The sequence below is a fragment of the Oncorhynchus mykiss genome, chromosome 4 (assembly GCF_013265735.2).
Source record: "Oncorhynchus mykiss isolate Arlee chromosome 4, USDA_OmykA_1.1, whole genome shotgun sequence".
Lineage (NCBI taxonomy): Eukaryota > Metazoa > Chordata > Actinopteri > Salmoniformes > Salmonidae > Oncorhynchus > Oncorhynchus mykiss.
The window spans coordinates 20,102,501-20,120,000 of NC_048568.1; the positions used below are offsets into that span (position 1 = coordinate 20,102,501).

At 47.7% G+C, this 17,500-nt stretch overlaps 1 protein-coding gene across 7 annotated transcripts in view; it reads left to right on the forward strand.

The window, feature by feature from the left end:
- msra (methionine sulfoxide reductase A) overlaps positions 1 to 17,500 on the forward strand; it is a 103,125-nt gene that overhangs the window by 46,780 nt on the left and 38,845 nt on the right. For 6 of the 7 annotated variants that reach the window (XM_036975435.1, NM_001160616.1, XM_036975434.1 and 3 more), the window contains 3 exon segments: positions 4,499 to 4,567; positions 7,836 to 7,955; positions 15,526 to 15,630. In XM_036975435.1, coding sequence (XP_036831330.1) covers positions 4,499 to 4,567; positions 7,836 to 7,955; positions 15,526 to 15,630 — 294 coding nt within the window. 7 annotated transcript variants of the gene reach the window in all.

Here is a 17,500-nt window from a genome sequence, read left to right on the forward strand (position 1 = left end):
ATAGGGGCTGGGGTATAGGGACTGGGGCTGGGGTATAGGGGCGGGGGTATAGGGACTGGGGTATAGGGACTGGGGCTGGGGATTAGGGACTGGGGCTGGGGTATAGGGGCTGGGGTATAGGGGCTGGGGTATAGGGACTGGGGTATAGGGGCTGGGGAATAGGGACTAGGGCTGGGGTATAGGGGCTGGGGTATAGGGACTGGGGCTGGGGTATAGGGACTGGGGTATAGGGACTGGGGCTGGGGTTTCGGGACTGGGGCTGGGGTATAGGGACTGGGGCTAGGGTATAGGGACTGGGGTATAGGGACTGGGGCTGGGGTATAGGGGCTGGGGTTTCGGGACTGGGGCTGGGGTATCAAATCAAATCAAGTTTTATTTGTCACATGCTCCGAATACAACAGGTGCAGTTTTAAGAAACCGTCCCCAAAAAGTAAGAGATAACAAATAATTAAAGAGCAGCAGTAAATAACAATAGCAGGGCTATATACAGGGGGTACCGGTTCAGAGTCAATGTGTCAATGTGCGGGGGGCACTGGTGTCGAGGTAATTATGTACATGTAGGTAGAGTTATTAAAGTGGCTATACATAGATAATAACAGAGATTAGCAGCAGCGTAGGGGGGAAGGGTGGGGGTGTGGTTGGGAGGGCAATGCACATAGTCTGGGTAGCCGTTTGATTAGCTGTTCAGGAGTATCATGGCTTGGGGGTAGAAGCTGGTACCGCTTTCCGTGCAGTAGCAGAGAAAACAGTCTGTGACTAGGGTGGCTGGAGTCTTTGAAAATGTTAGGGCCTTCCACTGACACCCCAGTGGTGTACTGGGTCGTACGCACTACCCTCTGTAGTGCCTTGTGGTTGTAGGCCGAGCAGTTGCCATACCAGGCAGTGATGCAACCCGTCAGGATGTTCTCGATGGTGCAGCTGTAAAACCTTTTGAGGATGTGATAGGGGCTGGGGTATAGGGTCCGGGGCTGGGGTATAGGGACTGGGGATGGGGTATAGGGTCCGGGGCTGGGGTATAGGGACTGGGGATGGGGTATAGGGCCTGGGGCTGGGGTATAGGGTCCGGGGCTGGGGTATAGGGACTGGGGATGGGGTATAGGGCCTGGGGCTGGGGTATAGGGACTGGGGTATCGGGGCTGGGGATGGGGTATCGGGGATGGGGTATAGGAACTGGGGCTGGGGTATAGGCGCTGGGGATGGGGTATCGGGGATGGGGTATAGGAACTGGGGCTGGGGTATAGGGACTGGGGCTGGGGTATAGGGGCTGGGGATGGGGTATCGGGGATGGGGTATAGGGGCTGGGGTATAGGGGCTGGGGTATAGGGACTGGGGCTGGGGTTTAGGGACTGGGGTTGGGGTATAGGGGCTGGGTCTGGGGTATAGGGGCTGGAGTATAGGGACTGGGGCTGGGGTATAGGGACTGGGGTATAGAGACCGGGGCTGGGGTATAGGGGCTGGGGTATAGGGGCTGGGGCTGGGGCTGGGGTATAGAGACCGGTGCTGGGGTATAGGGGCTGGGGCTGCGTGGTGAGCATTAGTGTGTGGCGCTATAGTGGCAGGGAAAGGCAAAAGGCTGTCTGAGGGTGGGTGTTCTTTTTACCCTCTGTGCATATGGGAGGGTAAGGGCCCTATGGAATGGCCACAGCAGAATGCCATGGATGCATTGAAGATTAGGCTAATATCACCCTAGCACTGCTATTCTCTCTGGTCAGTCCAGGGCTACTTACACTTTAGCCCACCACTGATACTCCACAATGCAACGATGTTAAACCTATTGTTCACTCACATCAGTGCTGCAGGGTCCATACAACTAGAAATAAAGCTGAGGTAAAACAGTGACAAAGTCACTATTATGCTACATGTATCATGGGAGTCCCCGTATGCTGAAATCTATATTTTGTGAGACATTCTGGGCTGGCTGGTGAGCAGTGTGGATGTAAAAGTGATTTAATGATGTCTGTTCTAATGCATTCTCCTCACTCCACTCTCCCAGATTAAATGAGTCGGGCCCAGCTAGGCTCCACGCTAGCCTGTCTGTTCACAGCACTGCCGAAGCACTCTTCCACATTCCAAAGTGGAGGGGGTTTATTGAAGCTGGCCAGGAGTCAGAGCCTCTCAGTTGGTCTTCTGCCACTCAGGCCAACACAACAGAGTTTTTACACAAACACAGACGTTGAACGTCTTTTTCGTCTAACTAACCTTGCCAACTTTTTTTGTATGAATACAAATGTGAACGGTTCTGGAAATGAAATCCTCTAAATCGACTGTATAGTCACAGACATAGGTCGTGTGTGTACTTACCGAAGCCCGGGGGTTTCTTTAAACTCACAGCCGAGCGCCACAGCCCACATCACAACATGTTTCACATCACAGGAGAAGAAAAGGAAACTGTGTTTGAGGTTATGAAAATGTCCCTCCCTCTGCAGCAGGGAGTTATAGAGAGGCCATGCGGTTGATATTATCATGGAGCCACGTAGTGCAGAGGACAGGAGCACATATACATGCACCAGCTTGGTCCTTAGATTTGGCCTGTCCTGGTCTAACAACCTCTAGCTCTTTTCCCTACCCCCTAATCTCTTCTATGTAGGTCTTGGTGTAGATTGGTGTACGCAAAATTATGACTGTGACTGATGAAGGATTGATGGACGGACTGACAGAGAGACTGACTGACAGAGAGATTGACTGACAGAGAGACAGAGTGACAGAGATAGAGTCTGACTGGGAGAGAGACTGACTGACTGAGAGACTGACTGACAGAGAGACAGAGTGCCAGAGAGACAGAGTGACAGAGAGACTGACTGACAGAGAGACAGAATGACAGAGAAACTGACTGACTGACAGAGAGACTGACTGACAGAGAGACAGAGTGACAGAGAGACTGACTGACAGAGAGGCTGACTGACAGAGTGCCAGAGAGACAGAGAGACTGACTGACAGAGAGACAGAGTGCCAGAGAGACAGAGTGACTGACTGACAGAGAGACAGAATGACAGAGAAACTGACTGACTGACAGAGAGACAGAGTGACAGAGAGACTGACTGACAGAGAGACTGACCGACAGGGAGACAGAGTGACAGAGAGACTGACTGACAGAGAGGCTGACTGACAGAGTGCCAGAGAGACAGAGAGACTGACTGACAGAGAGACTGACTGACAGAGAGACAGAGTGACAGAGAGACTGACTGACTGACAGAGAGACTGACTGACAGAGAGACAGAGTGACAGATAGAGTCTGACTGGGAGAGAGACTGACTGACTGAGAGACTGACTGACAGAGAGACTGACTGACAGAGAGACAGTGCCAGAGAGACAGAGTGACAGAGAGACTGACTGACAGAGAGACTGAATGACAGAGAGACAGAGTGACAAGAGAGACTGACTGACTGACAGAGAGACAGAGTGACAGAGAGACTGACTGACTGACAGAGAGACAGAGTGACAGAGATAAAGTCTGACTGGGAGAGAGACTGACTGACTGAGAAACTGACTGACAGAGAGACAGAGTGACAGAGAGACTGACTAACAGAGAGACTGCCTGACAGAGAGACCGACTGACAGAGAGACAGTGACAGAGAGACTGACTGACTGACAGAGAGACTGACTGACAGAGAGACAGAGAGACATAGTGACAGAGAGACTGACTGACAGAGAGACAGAGTGACAGAAAGACAGGCAGACAGAGAGACTGACTGACAGAGAGACAGAGTGACAGAGAGACAGGCAGACAGACAGACAGAGAGACTGACTGACAGAAAGACAGAGAGACATACAGACAGTTGGGGAGTCTATGATGGGCGTGTGGATATGGTGCTGCAGTAGATTGCCTGGCGCTCGGTCTCCAGCTGGCTGTATCGGCACGCCTAGCTGCCATGGCAACGCACCCATGCGTGAGCACACAGCACAGGAAGGGCTTGGCTAGCTCCAGATGTTGGGCTCACTCCCCCACATTTATCCTAATCCACACACTGCCCTCCACAATATCAGGCCATCTGCAGTACACACACACACACACACACACACACACACACACACACACACACACACACACACACACACACACACACACACACACGCAAACACACGCAAACACACATTAGCTCTGCCAGGTGGCTCCGAGGCCCCAATGGGCTTCTTCCACCTCTGGCTTTGTCAGTTGATTGAAGAGATCGCAGCTGCTATAAAATCATGCATGAGATGAATGGGAATGTTTAAATGGGTCAGTGTATGTGCGCATGTTGCAAAAACCCCCAGGTGAATTTTCACTTTCTTTCTTTGTTTGCGATGGCAACGCTAGCTACTGTAATGCCTCTGCAGTCCTTACACACCAGACACACCAAAGTATCTCACAATGGCCAGTCATTGTGTGTATTGCATCAGTGGTGTGGAGACTGTAGGTGGATGGTGGTGTGTTTGCGCCTGTGTGTGTGTGGTGTGGGATGGACTGTCTGTGTGTTTGACTAACAGAGACCCTCTCCATTGTTCCCTGTGTGTCCTACAGCCAAGCACGATGTCAACGGCAACAGGACCGTACCACCATTCCCCGAGGGACTGCAGATGGCTATGTTTGGTAGGTGATCCAAATGAGGAGAGGGAGGAGGACGTTGGGGGCCAGGGGAGAGGAGAGGGGAAACAGGGGATAGGGGGACAGAGGGGAGGGTGGCAATAAGACAGTGTAGTATAATTAGTTCCCCCTCCCCTGATACTCTGTTCGGTTCAGAAAAAGACATTCAAAAACAAAATGAAAGGAGAGAGAGAGAGGACAGAGTAGGAGGAGGGGGTGTAGAGATTAATTGCAAGGGGTGATTAGGATCTCTTTAATAAAATGCATTAGTTCAGCTCCTCTTTTCTCCATTCGGGGAGTCAAACTGCGTAATCCATCAGGACAGACAGCAGAGAAATCAGCCTCTTTATCTCCCGGGGCTGTGTACAAATAAGCATGTTTTAAAGCAGCCTTACATGCACTTGTGACCCGCAGAGCATTTCAAATCACAAAGCCTCCCGTGGACTACCTTAAAAGTTGCCAGTTACCCTTGACTCTACAAAAGCCTGTCTTCTACCCCCCCCCTTACCGCTGTGCCAGTGATTGGCTACGTTCAGAACTACCTTGTGTTAATACTCCAACATTCGCTCCCAAACACAAAGGTGTGGATGCGTGAGCGTGTGTGTGTGTGTGTAGGAGCCGTGTAGGAGCCTCTTCAGTCCCAATCACCTCACGCACACAAAAAACCTCTCACACACACACACATCGAGGCAAACTGCCTGAGCCCCACTCAACTCTTCAGTACTGCGTGGTGAGAAAACGGAGTTCAGCAGTCATTTGGTTTCTCAGATAAATCACTCCACCCAATCGGGGGAATGAATGGCTGTGGATAACCGTTTTTAAGCCGTGCCCTAATATATTCTTACTGTTTTATTTGGTGGGGGAGTATTACTTGGTGCTAAATGTTTACAGTGGGTATTAGTTTTATATCAGTTGTTTTTACAGGCCCAGGAACACTATGGTTTGATTAGACACTAAATCCAAAGCTGGGACACAGGTCCGGACCTTAATGGAGGGGATTGAGAGCAGACACGAGGTGGATGTGTTCCCTGCTGACAGACTATACACCTCAGTGTCGTGGGAGGGTTTTAATGGGTTGTATCAGTGTGTGTGGGCTGTTGTATTCATTTCACACCTAAGAGAGGTATCGAGACCAGAGCAACATCGGCCAATAAACAAGGTGCATGAGAGCCCAGCCAGCCAGGGTATGACATGTGTACTAGAGGTCGACTGATTATGATTGTTCAATGCCGATACCGATTATTGGAGGAACAAAAAAGCAGAATACCGATTAATCGGCCGATTTTAAAAATATGTATTTGTAATAATGACAATTACAACAATACTGAATGAACACTTATTTTAACTTAATATAATACATCAATAATATCAATTTGGCCTCAAATAAATAATGAAACATGTTCAATATGGTTTAAATAATGCAAAAACAAAGTGTCGGAGAAGAAAGTAACATTGCAATATGTGCAATGTAAAAAAGCTAACGTTTAAGTTCCTTGCTCAGAACATGAGAACATATGAAAGCTGGTGGTTCCTTTTAACAGGAGTCTTCAATATTCCCAGGTAAGAAGTTTTAGGTTGTAGTTTTTATAGGAAATATAGGACTAATCCCCGAGCTGACAAGGTAAAAATCTGTCGTTCTGCCCCTGAACAAGGCAGTTAACCCACCGTTCCTAGGCCGTCATTGAAAATAAGAATGTGTTCTTAACTGACTTGCCTAGTTAAATAAACTCTTCTATTTATTGCATTTTTCCAACTGTCCGTTCGTTTCTGACTGGGGTGTGTTGTGTTAAAGAGGATGGGATGTTTCTGACTGGGGTGTGTTGTGTTAAAGGGGATGGGATGTTTCTGACTGGGGTGTGTTGTGTTAAAGGGATGGGATGTTTCTGACTGGGGTGTGTTGTGTTAAAGGGATGGGATGTTTCTGACTGGTGTGTGTTGTGTTAAAGGGATGGGATGTTTCTGACTGGGGTGTGTTGTGTTAAAGGGATGGGATGTTTCTGACTGGGGTGTGTTGTGTTAAAGGGATGGGATGTTTCTGACTGGGGTGTGTTGTGTTAAAGGGATGGGATGTTTCTGACTGGGGTGTGTTGTGTTAAAGGGATGGGATGTTTATGACTGGGGTGTGTTGTTTTAAAGGGATGGGATGTTTCTGACTGGGGTGTGTTGTGTTAAAGGGATGGGATGTTTCTGACTGGGGTGTGTTGTGTTAAAGGGATGGGATGTTTCTGACTGGGGTGTGTTGTGTTAAAGGGATGGGATGTTTCTGACTGGGGTGTGTTGTGTTAAAGGGGATGGGATGTTTCTGACTGGGGTGTGTTGTGTTAAAGGGATGGGATGTTTCTGACTGGGGTGTGTTGTGTTAAAGGGATGGGATGTTTCTGACTGGGGTGTGTTGTGTTAAAGGGATGGGATGTTTCTGACTGGGGTGTGTTGTGTTAAAGGGATGGGATGTTTCTGACTGGGGTGTGTTGTGTTAAAGGGGATGGGATGTTTCTGACTGGGGTGTGTTGTGTTAAAGGGATGGGATGTTTCTGACTGGGGTGTGTTGTTTTAAAGGGATGGGATGTTTCTGACTGGGGTGTGTTGTCTTAAAGGGATGGGATGTTTATGACTGGGGTGTGTTGTGTTAAAGGGGATGGGATGTTTCTGACTGGGGTGTGTTGTTTTAAAGGGATGGGATGTTTATGACTGGGGTGTGTTGTTTTAAAGGGATGGGATGTTTATGACTGGGGTGTGTTGTTTTAAAGGGATGGGATGTTTCTGACTGGGGTGTGTTGTCTTAAAGGCCCAGTGCAGTCAAAAATTTGATTTTTCTGTGTTTTATATATATTTTCACACTATGAGGTTGTAATAATACTGTGAAATTATGAAAATGATAATAATTCCCTTTTAGTGTAAGAGCTGTTTGAAAGGACTGCCTGAAATTACAGTCTGTTTTGGTGGGATGGAGTTCTGGCCTGCCTGGTGTGATCACCAGGCCGTAAATTAGTTAATATACCAATAGAAAAGAGAGTTCCAGCTAGTTTTCAGTTTTCCCCTCCCCACTCAGACCACTCCCAGACAGTCCTAGCAAAAGTCTTAAAGGGATGGTCTGTTTCTGACTGAGATGTGTTGTCTTAAAGGGATGGTCTGTTTCTGACTGAGATGTGTTGTCTTAAAGAGATGGTCTGTTTCTGACTGAGATGTGTTGTCTTAAAGGGATGGTCTGTTTCTGACTGAGATGTGTTGTCTTAAAGGGATGGTCTGTTTCTGACTGAGATGTGTTGTCTTAAAGGGATGGGCTGTTTCTGGGGCGCAGAGAGAAAGTTCTGGAAGCAGAAGGGAGTCTACTCCACCCAGGTGGGCTATGCTGGAGGCCTCACCCCCAACCCCACCTACGAAGAGACCTGCACAGGTAACACTCAACAGTGACCCCCACACCCCACTCAACAGTGACCCCACACCCCACTCAACAGTGACCCCCACACCCCACTCAACAGTGACCCCACACCCCACTCAACAGTGACCCCCACACCCTACTCAACCGTGGCCCCACACCCTACTCAACAGTGACCCCACACCCTACTCAACAGTGACCCCACACCCTACTCAACAGTGACCCCACACCCTACTCAACAGTGACCCCACACCCTACTCAACAGTGACCCCACAACCCCACTCAACAGTGCCCCCACACCCTACTCAACAGTGACCCCACACCCTACTCAACAGTGACCCCACACCCTACTCAACAGTGACCCCACACCCTACTCAACAGTGACCCCACACCCTACTCAACAGTGACCCCACACCCTACTCAACAGTGACCCCACACCCCACTCAACAGTGTCCCTACACCCTACTCAACAGTGACCCCACACCCTACTCAACAGTGACCCCACACCCTACTCAACAGTGCCCCCACACCCTACTCAACAGTGACCCCACACCCTACTCAACAGTGACCCCACACCCTACTCAACAGTGACCCCACACCCTACTCAACAGTGCCCCTGACTCATTGTCCAAGTGCTTGTAGAACATTAGCGGGCTCAGAATAATTCAGTGTTAGAATTGAGTGTTTAATTGAATCTTGATCTCCCTCATGAACTGCCCTCCACAGCCCTCCACAGCCTGTCTGTAACACACTAACCAGCCTGTCTGTAACACACTAACCAGCCTGTCTGTAACACACTAACCAGCCTGTCTGTAACACACTAACTAGCCTGTCTGTAACACACTAACCAGCCTGTCTGTAACACACTAACCAGCCTGTCTGTAACACACTAACCAACCTGTCTGTAACACACTAACCAGCCTGTCTGTAACACACTAACCAGCCTGTCTGTAACACACTAACCAGCCTGTCTGTAACACACTAACTAGCCTGTCTGTAACACACTAACCAGCCTGTCTGTAACACACTAACCAGCCTGTCTGTAACACACTAACCAGCCTGTCTGTAACACACTAACCAGCCTGTCTGTAACACACTAACCAGCCTGTCTGTAACACACAAACCAGCCTGTCTGTAACACACTAACCAACCTGTCTGTAACACACTAACCAGCCTGTCTGTAACACACTAACCAGCCTGTCTGTAACACACTAACCAGCCTGTCTGTAACACACTAACCAGCCTGTCTGTAACACACTAACCAGCCTGTCTGTAACACACTAACCAGCCTGTCTGTAACACACTAACCAGCCTGTCTGTAACACACTAACCAGCCTGTCTGTAACACACAAACCAGCCTGTCTGTAACACACTAACCAGCCTGTCTGTAACACACAAACCAGCCTGTCTGTAACACACTAACCAGCCTGTCTGTAACACACAAACCAGCCTGTCTGTAACACACTAACCAGCCTGTCTGTAACACACAAACCAGCCTGTCTGTAACACACTAACCAGCCTGTCTGTAACACACAAACCAGCCTCATGATGTGACGAATCACGTTTGATTTGATCATCTCCTGATGTTAATGACTTGCACATGTCTCTATGAAGGGCCTTTCTACCAGGTACTACTGCACTGTACTCAGTAGCAGAGGTATCTGGGGTCTAGGTTGTCAGGTTGTTTTCTCCCAGCCTGCCCCTGGAAACCAAATGGAATCCCTTAGGTCCTATTATAGTGAGGCAGGGAGAAGGGACCGCTTTCTAGCAGTACGTGTGTGTGCATGTGTGTGTGTGCGCGCTCAGCTGTATGTGTGTTTGTGTGCGTGCACAAGTGTGTGTTTACGTTTTTAATGATCTGACAGTTAAGGAATGTGTAAGGCCATTATGTGATAGACAGAAGGATCTCTCTCCATGATACTGTCTAAGTGTGTGTGCTGTCCAGAGAGAAGGAAGTGCGCCATTAGATGTGCATCACGAGTTCTATGGTTCTGTGATGGGCCTCCTCACTCTCCTGTTAGTAACAAAACAGCAACAGTAGGTGCCATTCTGAGCAGTCTGCTTTCTGTGAAAAGTGGACAATCAGAAATATAGTTTGGAAATGAGATTCCAAATCAGCGGTGGAAGAAAGTCTCCGTGATTCAGACGGTGAAATTGTTCACTACAGTTTTCCTTTCATTGCAATAATGGGAGTTGGGTGTGTTTGAACATTCAGGGCGCTATCCAAACACTGCCAGCTGTCTCTGTGTTATTTCTAGATGCACCCACTGCCTCTCCAACCTGCTTTTGAGGGATTTAGGATTTAGGAAATTAGATTTTGCGCTCAGTGTGAATGTACATAGTTTTCCGGGTATAAGAAGTAACAGAACAAACCCTGCCGGGTGTTCCTCTGAGGACTGAGGGCATTTTTTGAACTCTGGCCCCTCATTTTTTGAACTCTGACCTTCACAGACCGGGCCCTCCGCAGTGTGTGTGTGTGCGTATGTGTGCTCTTGTGTATGTGTTCGTATGTGTGCGCTTGTGTATGTGTTCGTGTCTGTGCGCATGTGTGTGGAATCTGCAAAATACCCTCTCTCTCCTATCTCTCCCGTCTGTGGTTCAGTACAATAACAGTTTGTGTAGGGCTGTTACGAGCATGGAAGTCACTAGTCTTTGATCTGGATATTGACTTTTGTTCCAGTGGAAAACAACTTTGTAAAGACTTTCATCAGGGGAAATTTGTTTGATGACTTTTCCCAGAGTGCCGTTCTCTCAGGATGGATCTTGAACTGAAGTCAGAGCTTAGAGTTTAGAGGCGTTAAACATCTACTGCTGTAGGATCTGAGAGAGAGAGAATATGTGTGTATGTGTGTGTGACTGTGTGTGTATGTGTGTGTGACTGTGTGTGTATGTGCGTGCATGCATGCGTGTGTGTTTCATTTTATTGATGTTTTGTTATCATTTAGTTTCTGTTTTGGTAGTAGTGGCAGTGCTCTGTAGAATGCAGAGCACTGAGGCAGGGAGCTTTCCATCTGGTGGTGCTGAAACCTTGTCTCAGCTCACTGCTACTAACTGTTACTGACTGTTACTGACTGTTACTGACTGCTACTGACTGTTACTGACTGCTACAGACTGTTACTGACTGTTACTGACTGCTACTGACTGTTACTGACTGTTACTGACTATTACTGACTGTTACTGACTGTTACTGACTGCTACTGACTGCTACTCACTGTTACTGACTGTTACAGACTGCTACTGACTGTTACAGACTGTTAATGACTGTTACTGACTGTTACAGACTGCTACTGACTGCTTCTCACTGTTACTGACTGTTACAGACTGCTACTGACTGTTACAGACTGTTACTGACTGCTACTCACTGTTACTCACTGTTACTGACTGTTACAGACTGTTACTGACTGTTACTGACTGTTACAGACTGCTACTGACTGCATCTCACTGTTACTGACTGTTACATACTGCTACTGACTGTTACAGACTGTTACTGACTGCTACTCACTGTTACTGACTGTTACAGACTGCTACTGACTGTTACAGACTGTTACTGACTGCTACTGACTGTTACTGACTGTTACAGACAGCTACTGACTGCTACTGACTGTTATAGACTGCTACTGACTGCTACTGACTGCTACTGAATGTTACAGACTGCTACTGACTGTTACTGAATGCTACTGAATGTTACAGACTGCTACTGACTGTTACTGACTGCTACTCACTGTTACTGACTGTTACAGACTGCTACTGACTGTTAGAGACTGTTACTGACTGTTACAGACTGTTACTGACTGCTACTGACTGTTACTGACTGTTACAGACAGCTACTGACTGCTACTGACTGTTATAGACTGCTACTGACTGCTACTGACTGCTACTGAATGTTACAGACTGCTACTGACTGCTACTGACTGCTACTGACTGTTACAGATTGCTACTGACTGTTACTGGCTGCTACTGACTGTTAGAGACTGTTACTGACTGTTACAGACTGTTACTGACTGCTACTGACTGTTACAGATTGCTACTGACTGTTACTGGCTGTTACTGACTGTTACTGACTGCTGCTGGGGCTGTGAGGTGAGGTTTTCTCAAATGAATAAACACTGGCACAATAGCAATAGCTCATCCAACAGCCCTGAATTTATTATTTGAAATATTGTCTTTGAAACTATATAACTTTTAGACCCACACATGATCTTGTCCTCTCTTCTCTGTGATCCGAACCTCAACAGCCTGCTGCGACAGACAGCCGGTGTTAGCACAGTATCTCCTCTCAGATAGTCAAACCTGAGCAGCCCCCTCTTCCTAACTATTCAGTCTGACAGAATCCATAGTCAATATGAATCTACACACTCAGGCATATAGTAAGTGGATGTAGAATGCATACGTTACACTGCACAGATGACTTGACTGAATGGAGAGAGAGAGAGGGAGGGGAGCGAGAGAAGAAGGATCACTCTGAACATGGCTGATCAACTATATCCAAGAGACCCTGCGCTCTGCTCCCATTGCCTTCTGGGATACATGAAGAATGGGTGGGGTGTGGGGGTTTCAGCCTTGTGTAACTGTAGAGAGATAACTGTACCCTTTCCTCCTTCCCTGTCTACACACACACACACACACACACACACACACACACACACACACACACACACACACACACACACACATACCATGGCTCCTTGGCAGACAGCTGTGTCAACAAGGGATTAGGGGCTGCAGGAATGTATAGAGCAGACAATAGACCCAAAGAAAGAGAAACAGAGAGAGAATGGAGGAAAGCATCATTCTGATGAGGGATGTGTACAGTAAGGAATAGGATAGGGCAATACAGGAATAGGATAGGGCAGTACAGGAATAGGATAGGGCAGTACAGGAATAGGATAGGGCGGTACAGGAATAGGATAGGGCAATACAGGAATAGGATAGGGCAGTACAGGAATAGGATAGGGCAGCACAGGAATAGGATAGGGCAGTACGGGAATAGGATAGGGCAATACAGGAATAGGATAGGGCAATACAGGAATAGGATAGGGCAGTACAGAAATAGGATAGGGCAGTAAAGGAATAGGATAGGGCAGTACAGGAATAGGATAGGGCAGTACGGGAATAGGATAGGGCAGTACAGGAATAGGATAGGGCAGTACAGGAATAGGATAGGGCAATACAGGAATAGGATAGGGCAGTATAGGAATAGGATAGGGCAGTACAGGAATAGGATAGGGCAGTACAGGAATAGGATAGGGCAGTACAGGAATAGGATAGGGCAATACAGGAATAGGATAGGGCAATACAGGAATAGGATAGGGCAGTACAGGAATAGGATAGGGCAATACAGCAATAGGATAGGGCAGTACAGGAATAGGATAGGACAGTACAGGAATAGGATAGGGCAATACGGGAATAGGATAGGGCAGTACAGGAATAGGATAGGGCAGTACGGGAATAGGATAGGGCAATACGGGAATAGGATAGGGCAGTACGGGAATAGGATAGGGCAGTACAGGAATAGGATAGGGCAGTACAGGAATAGGATAGGGCAGTACAGGAATAGGATAGGGCAGTAAGGGAATAGAATAGGGCAGTACAGGAATAGGATAGGGCAGTACAGCAATAGGATAGGGCAGTACGGGAATAGGATAGGGCAGTACGGGAATAGGATAGGGCAGTACAGGAATAGGATAGGGCAGTACAGGAATAGGATAGGGCAGTACTGCAATAGGATAGGGCAGTACGGGAATAGGATAGGGCAGTAAGGGAATAGGATAGGGCAGTACAGGAATAGGATAGGGCAATACAGGAATATAATAGGGCAGTACAGGAATAGGATAGGGCAGTACAGGAATAGGATAGGGCAGTACAGCAATAGGATAGGGCAGTACGGGAATAGGATAGGGCAGTACGGGAATAGAATAGGGCAGTACAGGAATAGGATAGGGCAGTACAGGAATAGGATAGGGCAGTAAGGGAATAGAATAGGGCGGTACGGGAATAGGATAGGGCAGTACGGGAATAGGATAGGGCAGTACAGGAATAGGATAGGGCAGTACTGGAATAGGATAGGGCAGTACAGGAATAGGATAGGGCAGTACAGGAATAGGATAGGGCAGTACGGGAATAGGATAGGGCAGTACGGGAATAGAATAGGGCAGTACAGGAATAGGATAGGGCAGTACAGGAATAGGATAGGGCAGTAAGGGAATAGAATAGGGCAGTACGGGAATAGAATAGGGCAGTACGGGAATAGGATAGGGCAGTACGGGAATAGGATAGGGCAGAACAGGAATAGGATTGGGCAGTACGGGAATAGGATAGGGCAGTACAGGAATAGGATAGGGCAGTACAGGAATAGGATAGGGCAGTACAGGAATAAAAAAGATGGTAACATATCTTTTGCTCCAGCCCTGTGGCCATGTATTGGGAGCTGGAGAGTGGTGGCATATGGACTCTTCTGTCTCCTGCTGAGCTTCATGCTGGCAGCCATCTTGCCTGTCCTCCCCTGAGCTGCCAGCAGTAAAGATTGCCGCGTGTGTGCACCTCAGATGTCCTTCAGCTCACCCTGAACACACAGCTCCACTACCAGCTGAACAAGGGAGCCACCCGAAGGAGGAGAAAGGAGGGAGGGGGAGGAAAAAAGAGAGGGAGGGAGAGAGTGAGTAGAGGGAGGCTGAAAGAGATTGCATGGCAGAAAATGAGGGAGGCTGACAGAGAGAGAGAATGGATTCATGGATTTAAAAGAATGGCTTAGAGGGAGAGAGAATGTTGGAGAGAGGAAAGGACTAAATGGATTCATGAATCTATGGGTGCGTCTGTGCATTTGACTGTGCATGTGCTTCTGTGTGTGTGAATGTGCACCAAATTATAGACCATCTCAATTGTGTCCCATACACTCCTTTGTTCCTCCTCCTGTCTCCAGGACATCACTGTGTTCTTCCATCAGGTTTATTGTACAGTTCCTCTGTAGCGCCAGTCTGTAATGAGAGTGACCCTACAGGTTAGTTCTTATCATTTTTTTAATATCCCAGCTGTGGATGTGCTGCCGATAGTGGGGAACACAGCCTTATGAGGTGATATTAAACACCCATCTCAGTGGAATAAACTCATCTCACTAGAAATGTCTTGAATTGGGAATAGAAGACCACTTCTTTATTAAACATGGTTTTACTCTGTCTTCTCACCTCATATTGAGATGTTAACCTTTGTGGATGTCCCTCTGGTAGAGTGAAAGAGAGTTCTCCTAACAGCTCTATCCAATCAGCGTGTCCAACTTGCGTGATTGGAGGACACTCCACCCTCCAGAGCTCTGGGACAGAGGGGCTCTCTGCTTGGTTAAAACATTCAGATCTGATCCAGCTCACTGGTGTACTGGAGAACAGCATTCACTCTCAGTTAACATTCACTGTATCTGAGGAGTGGAGGAACACTCAATGTTACGTATCCACAGATCTAGAATCAGATTATCATACCCCAATCCTAACCTTAACCAGAAGGATAAGTAAATATCTGCTCCTGGACCAGTGGATAGGGGCAACTGCCTATATCTCCTAACGTCACCATTTCTCCTGTCTTCTGTTGTCTCTCTCAGGTAGGACAGGCCATACTGAGGTGGTGCGGGTGGTCTGGGAGCCAGAGAAGACCAGCTTCTCCAAACTGCTCAAGGTGTTCTGGGAGAGCCACAACCCAACTCAAGGTAAGGTCCCTTGTAGCTCCGATGGTAGCGCATGGCGCTTGAAACACTAGGGTCGTGGGTTCAATTCCCACGGGGGACCAGTAAGAAATTGTAAGTCGCTCTGGATAAGAGTGTTATATAAAACCTACTCCCTCCATCCACACACATCCAACTGCAGCGTTTCCAAAGCCAATTCTGGCATAGCTTGTTCCAGTGGGGGCTACTGCCTTCCCTCTGCCTTGAGCTATCTGTAGCAGGAACATGTTGAGTGGTTGCAATCAGGGCTCTGTGAAATAAGGGAGGGTAGGAGAAAGAGGCAAAGCGAGAGAGGGTCACTCCCTACCAAGAGAAGTGCCTGCAGTGTGTAACCTCCCAATGAGTGTGTGTTTCATTTTACCCTTATTGACCCTGTGTGAGTCCACAGGCGACACACAACCCCAGAGAAATCTGGCTCTGTGTTAACTCTGACCCCTCCCCACATCAACTCAGCTGTCCAGCGCAACCTTAGACACACACTATGACGCATAGTGAATAAGAAGATACACACACTATGACACATAGTGGATAAGAAGATACACACACTATGACACATAGTGGATAAGAAGATACACACACTATGACACATAGTGGATAAGAAGATACACACACTATGACACATAGTGAATAAGAAGATACACACACTATGACACATAGTGGATAAGAAGATACACACACTATGACACATAGTGGATAAGAAGATACACACACTATGACACATAGTGGATAAGAAGATACACACACTATGACACATAGTGAATAAGAAGATACACACACTATGACACATAGTGGATAAGAAGATACACACACTATGACACATAGTGGATAAGAAGATACACACACTATGACACATAGTGGATAAGAAGATACACACACTATGACACATAGTGAATAAGAAGATACACACACTATGACACATAGTGAATAAGAAGATACACACACTATGACACATAGTGGATAAGAAGATACACACACTATGACACATAGTGGATAAGAAGATACACACACTATGACACATAGTGGATAAGAAGATACACACACTATGACACATAGTGGATAAGAAGATACACACACTATGACACACCGGCAACAACGTTGCCTATGGGCACAAATCCACCGTCGCTGGACCAGACAGGACTGACAAAAAGTGCTCTTCACTGACGAGTCGCGGTTTGTCTCACCAGGGGTGATGGTCGGATTCGCGTTTATCGTCGAAGGAATGAGTGTTACACCGAGGCCTGTACTCTGGAGTGGGATAGATTTAGAGGTGGAGGGTCCGTCATGGTCTGGGCTGTGTGTAACAGCATCATCGGACTGAGCTTGTTGTCATTGCAGACAATCTCAACGCTGTGTGTTACAGGAAAGACATCCTCCTCCCTATTGTGGTACCCTTTCTGCAGGCTCATCCTGACATGACCCTCCAGCATGACAATGCCACCAGCCATACTGCTCGTTCTGTGTGTGATTTCCTGCAAGACAGGAATGTCAGTGTTCTGCCATGGCCAGTGAAGAGCCTGGATCTCATTCCCATTGAGCACGTCTGGGACCTGTTGGATCGGAGGGTGAAGGCTAGGGCCATTCCCCCCCAGAAATGTCTGGAAACTTACAGGTGCCTTGGTGGAAGAGTGAGTTAACATCTCACAGCAAGAACTGGCAAATCTGGTGCAGTCCATGAGGAGGAGATGCACTGCAGTACTTAATGCTGCTGGTGGCCACACCAGATACTGACTGTTACTTTTGATTTTGACCTCCCCCCTTTGCTTAGGGACACATTATTCTCAGTTGTTGAATCTTGTTGTGTTCATACAAATATTTACACAAGTTTGCTGAAAATAAACGCAGTTGACAGTGAGAG